The 4,365-nt window shown below is 39.1% G+C and overlaps 1 protein-coding gene across 2 annotated transcripts; it reads right to left on the reverse strand.

Moving 5' to 3' along the window:
• Positions 1-3,877, reverse strand: LOC130922526 (cytochrome c). Of its 2 annotated transcripts, none has more exons than XM_057847312.1 (3): positions 3,710-3,877; positions 2,509-2,683; positions 1-675 (listed from the first exon to the last, which is right to left on the reverse strand). In XM_057847312.1, exons 2-3 carry the CDS (start codon positions 2,675-2,677, stop codon positions 530-532), a joined length of 315 nt encoding a protein of 104 aa, XP_057703295.1. In that variant the 5' UTR covers positions 2,678-2,683; positions 3,710-3,877; the 3' UTR covers positions 1-529. The 2 variants fall into 2 exon arrangements, with proteins under 2 accessions (XP_057703295.1, XP_057703297.1); XM_057847314.1 differs by having other exon boundaries at positions 2,509-2,680; positions 3,710-3,871.
• Positions 3,878-4,365: the final 488 nt, after the last annotated feature.

Consider the following 4,365-nt stretch of genomic DNA (forward strand, 5'->3'; position numbering starts at 1 on the left):
TGATTTTCATACAGTATTTTATTGCGTGTTCGGCAGCCCCTTGTGAACATTTGACAGACACTGTCACATACATGGCAGTAAAATAAGTTAAAACTCTTTCCAGCCTGTGAAACCAGGTAAATAACAATTCATGCCTCCTTCATTCTGCGTGCTTTTTTTAAGTTCTTCATTTCAGCGCATCTCACTTTGCACCATTTGGACCTCAGCGGACAAAAGGAGCTGCCTTTTTATATTAATAAATGTTAACAACCAAGTACAGAGAAGTTTCTGTCATTGGCAAGCACCAAATGACTTCAACTCTACAACGATGTTGATGTTCAATCATTAAATGATTTAAACATATATAACGTTATTTCCAAATATTGCATCGGCCACATGCACGAGAGCCAAAAAGAAGTTGTATGCGCCTCCCTCTCTCTTATCAGCATCTGTACAAATAGCTCAACACAAGACATTTATAGCGCGTGGATTTAAAACACAAAAATAAAACGGAACTAAAACGTTAAATATGCGTGCGTACACGAGGCCTTCATGATGTCGCCGATTTGAGGTAAGCTATCAGGTCCTGGCGCTCGCCTTTCTTCTTGATGCCGGCAAAGATCATCTTGGTGCCTGGGATGTACTTCTTTGGATTCTCCAGGTACACCATCAAGGTGTCCTCACCCCACACAATACCTGACAACACAAGACAGCAGATTAATGGGGCAGGAGAATTTAAACTAATCCTCCCTATAATACACACAAACACAACAAGACTGTAATTGTCTTGATTCTGCACCTTCATGAAAAAGTAAACCGCCCGATTGGAAGATTATTCTGACTTTTAAGTGTGATGACGAGTGCATTTATCCCATTAACACGGTCTAAAACCAAACCTGATTGAGGAATGAATAAACAGCCGGCAAGAAGCATTTTTAGTTTTTTTTTTTTTTTGTTATGACTTGGCCATTTTAAACACTTTTTCAAAGTATAATTGCAACTTATGTGGGTGTCCACCCCCCCCCAAAATTGTTTTTAGATCTAAATAGTGCTGCAACGATTAATCGATTAACTCGAGTATTCGATTAGAATAAAAAAAAAGATTCGAATTAAATTTTGCTGCTTCGAGTATTCGTTTAATTATTGTGGCGTTGTCATGATTTATTTTGAAAGTGTTTGCAATTAGTTTTATTGATTTGAGTGGATACACTGTCCTCTAGTCTGCCCCACTTCACATGGCTGAATCCAGCTGCTCCATGTTAAGACCAACATAAGCTAAGTTTTTGTTTGGGCTAATGTTTTTTTTAATGCATTCATGATTTAGTTTATGGGTACATTTAGCCCTTTTTTGTGGGAATATGTGTCTGAACCATTTGTTAAGAGCATTGTTAAAAAAAAAGTTAACGTTTGATAGCATTTGAGCTAGCGGACTTTTGCTATGTAAGTTAGCCAATTGCTCTTTTGTTGTACATAGATCCTTATTTTTTTTTTATACCGTTTGAGGTTCAGCTCAAGTATTTTAATTTTTCATGTTACTTATCCGATTACTCGATTATTCAACAAACTAGTTCATCAATTAATCAACTACTAAAATAATCGATAGCTGCAGCCCTAGATCTAAATGTCATTAGTCATCTCGTGAGATTTTACTGAAGGAAGATGGACGCCTGAAAACTCTTGCGTGTGGAGAAGTAATCATGTGACTAAGTCGTGTAAATTTTAAAGTTTCCATTGCACTCTTGCGATATTTTGAAAAACCTCACGAATGCGTATAAACATTGAGATTGAACAAAATTTCCATTTGCGAATCACTAGGGATAATGGAAACAGCTACCTATATTAAACTTAAAGCAATACAAAATAAAAAGCAATTTCTTACAATTTTATTGCTGAAAAGTTTCAATGAAAACCACTCTCAAACAAAACTGCTTAATCTAAAATATGGTGATCGACATTTTGTGTTTTCATCGGATTGCTTCTACGCCAATCGATGTATTGTTACACTCCTGCTATCCAGTTACAGTCTTCGTTCTGTTAAGGACTCTGGAATCCATTGCCTGCCATTGACGGAAGTCAAATCAATTTAATCTGGGAGGACAAGTTGTGAATGCTCATTTTTCAGTGACATTGATGGCACTAGATGTCCAATCCACTTGGACTGGGAGACTTAGCAGCGATCATTAACTGCCAGCCTCTCCCAGTCAAAATGGATTGGACATCAAGCAATGTCAACGGCAGCCAGTGAGTTAACAACAACAGACATCCAATCCATTTGAACTGTTAGGGCTCAAATGGATTGGAGGCGTATCGTTGTCAATGGCACCAGAGATTGTTTTGTATGTCAACTCGGCTGTGACTTGACTTCCACAGTGAGCAATCTTAAAATACACGGGCAGTCCTCGATATTTGATGGCGTTCCTTTCTTACAGCAGCGACATAACCCTGAGCAACTTTTCACCTTGAGACATCATCAACTGGGTTGTAAACTCAAAGTCACACGCACAATTGTTGAACTTCTATCAGACTAACCTTTGCTCTTGTTGGCATCAGTGTACGAGTAGCCCTCCGCTTGGCCCGTCTTGCGGCCGAACAGACCCCACAGGTTGGGGCCCACCTTGTGCTTGCCACCTTCCTCTACTGTGTGGCACTGGGCGCACTTCTGCACAAATGCCTTCTTGCCTTTTGCAATGTCGCCCATAGTCTGCTGGAAGGGGAGAGAGGCAAAAAAATAAAAAATAATTGTAAAACTTGTGCTCAAGTCAAAGCAAAATAGGTAAATAGTTCACTCAAATATCGCAGCACCACAATTATTTAACTGAAGACTATTCGCACAATAATGATACGAATTCAGCTGGGAAAGCACGGAAGTCCTACTGTCCTTTACATTACTACAGTGAGTGAAGGTCGTTTAAGGTAACCACTGACATTCAGGCTCATATTACAATCACTATTTAGTATAAACGTTACGTCACCATCCGAGGCAACGTACCACTGGAGGCCATTCGGGGCCAAAGTGTGACCAAAAAAAAAAAAAAAAAACATGGAAACGCCGTTGAAGTGCGTTAGCTTACCTTTAGCATTTACCCACGATAGTTAGCATTAGCCTCCCAGTGGTAAGGAATGTATTACTGGGCTAGTAGGTGGGCAGCTTTAATGCGTTAATAGGAACAAGTAATGTTCTTAGGGTCTGGTTTAATCAATGAATGACTAGCAGTGTTTAAATTACACTCGCAATTAGCATTTAACTGTATAAAAGAAAGATTATAGAAAGCCAGTGAGCTAACGGGTAGGTCGGTTCGGTCAAGGATGTCCGTTAACATGGCGCCCGATGAATTGGACCTGTTATTACTCAAGACTTTTTTTTTTTTTTTCTACTGCGATTTTTACATTCAAGCTAATCGTCTTGGGGTATTTTTCGTTTCCCTCCAAGGCGTGAAGTCGAAAAAGCCAGGCAAAGACGGTTGGCTCTCGAGGATGCTTGAAGGAGGTCGGCTACACGGTTATCGATTTAGGTACAAACTCACGACATTTGTAAGGAAAGTCAACCTGAATTAAACTCTTCGACTTCAATAATTAAAGCAGTAAGTGAGCACAATTTAACATAGGAAATACTAAAGAAACCTTTCGAAATGTGCCCTCAACGTGGCAGCTGACGCCCATTCGCTACAGTTTTCAATATAATTAAAGAAGCTTTAGATTAACATATCCAAATGTTACATGTTGTACTTACCTGTAGTTTATAAACTAGTGAATTAAAATGGCTATTTTCTGGTTCCTCTTCGATAGGCGAAACGGACTCGTTGTGGCGGTCGCACAGAAGGTCACTCCTCTTACGTTTGCCGGCTTATGACGTCACCAGCTCATGTGAAGGGGGTTTCGTCTCCCACCTTCTTCAGGCTGCGTCTCATTTTCAATTACAATGTTTCTTGTCTGGCTTCATGTATTGGATATTAGAATTACACGTTATCGGTAATTGAATTCATAAATACGGCTGTAGATGTAATCTGTTTGTACTTTTATTTTGTACGTGAACGACAGATCGTTTGTTTGGCTTATGAAAATGGCGGTAGAAGAGAAATGAGGGGATCGGCAATGAGATGCAACCGAACCGGATGTGACGTATTACTTTCTGTGAACTCTGTTACAACACCAGTTTCGTAATACGTACAGAACATTTCTGCAAGTTACGTCAAGGTGTCATGTAATGTAGGTAAATAAAAAATGATTTGATATTCTAAAATAGGATATCCATCAGGTAAAATTACAAATTAGAAAATTCAATGCAAAAGGAAATTAAAAGACACATGTGGAAATCATTACTAAATGAGGAGATGCGATCTTTTTCACCCCCCAAATACATTACAACAGTATTCTTTTTCTCACCCT

Source organism: Corythoichthys intestinalis, chromosome 10, assembly GCF_030265065.1.
Source record: "Corythoichthys intestinalis isolate RoL2023-P3 chromosome 10, ASM3026506v1, whole genome shotgun sequence".
Lineage (NCBI taxonomy): Eukaryota > Metazoa > Chordata > Actinopteri > Syngnathiformes > Syngnathidae > Corythoichthys > Corythoichthys intestinalis.

Coding starts and splice junctions, on each gene's coding strand:
- LOC130922526 (XM_057847312.1), bottom strand. CDS start 2,677: ATGGGCGACATTGCAAAAGGCAAGAAGGCATTTGTGCAGAAGTGCGCC. Junction 676..2,508: donor TGATGCCAACAAGAGCAAAG/GTTAGTCTGATA, acceptor TTGTGTTGTCAG/GTATTGTGTGGGGTGAGGAC.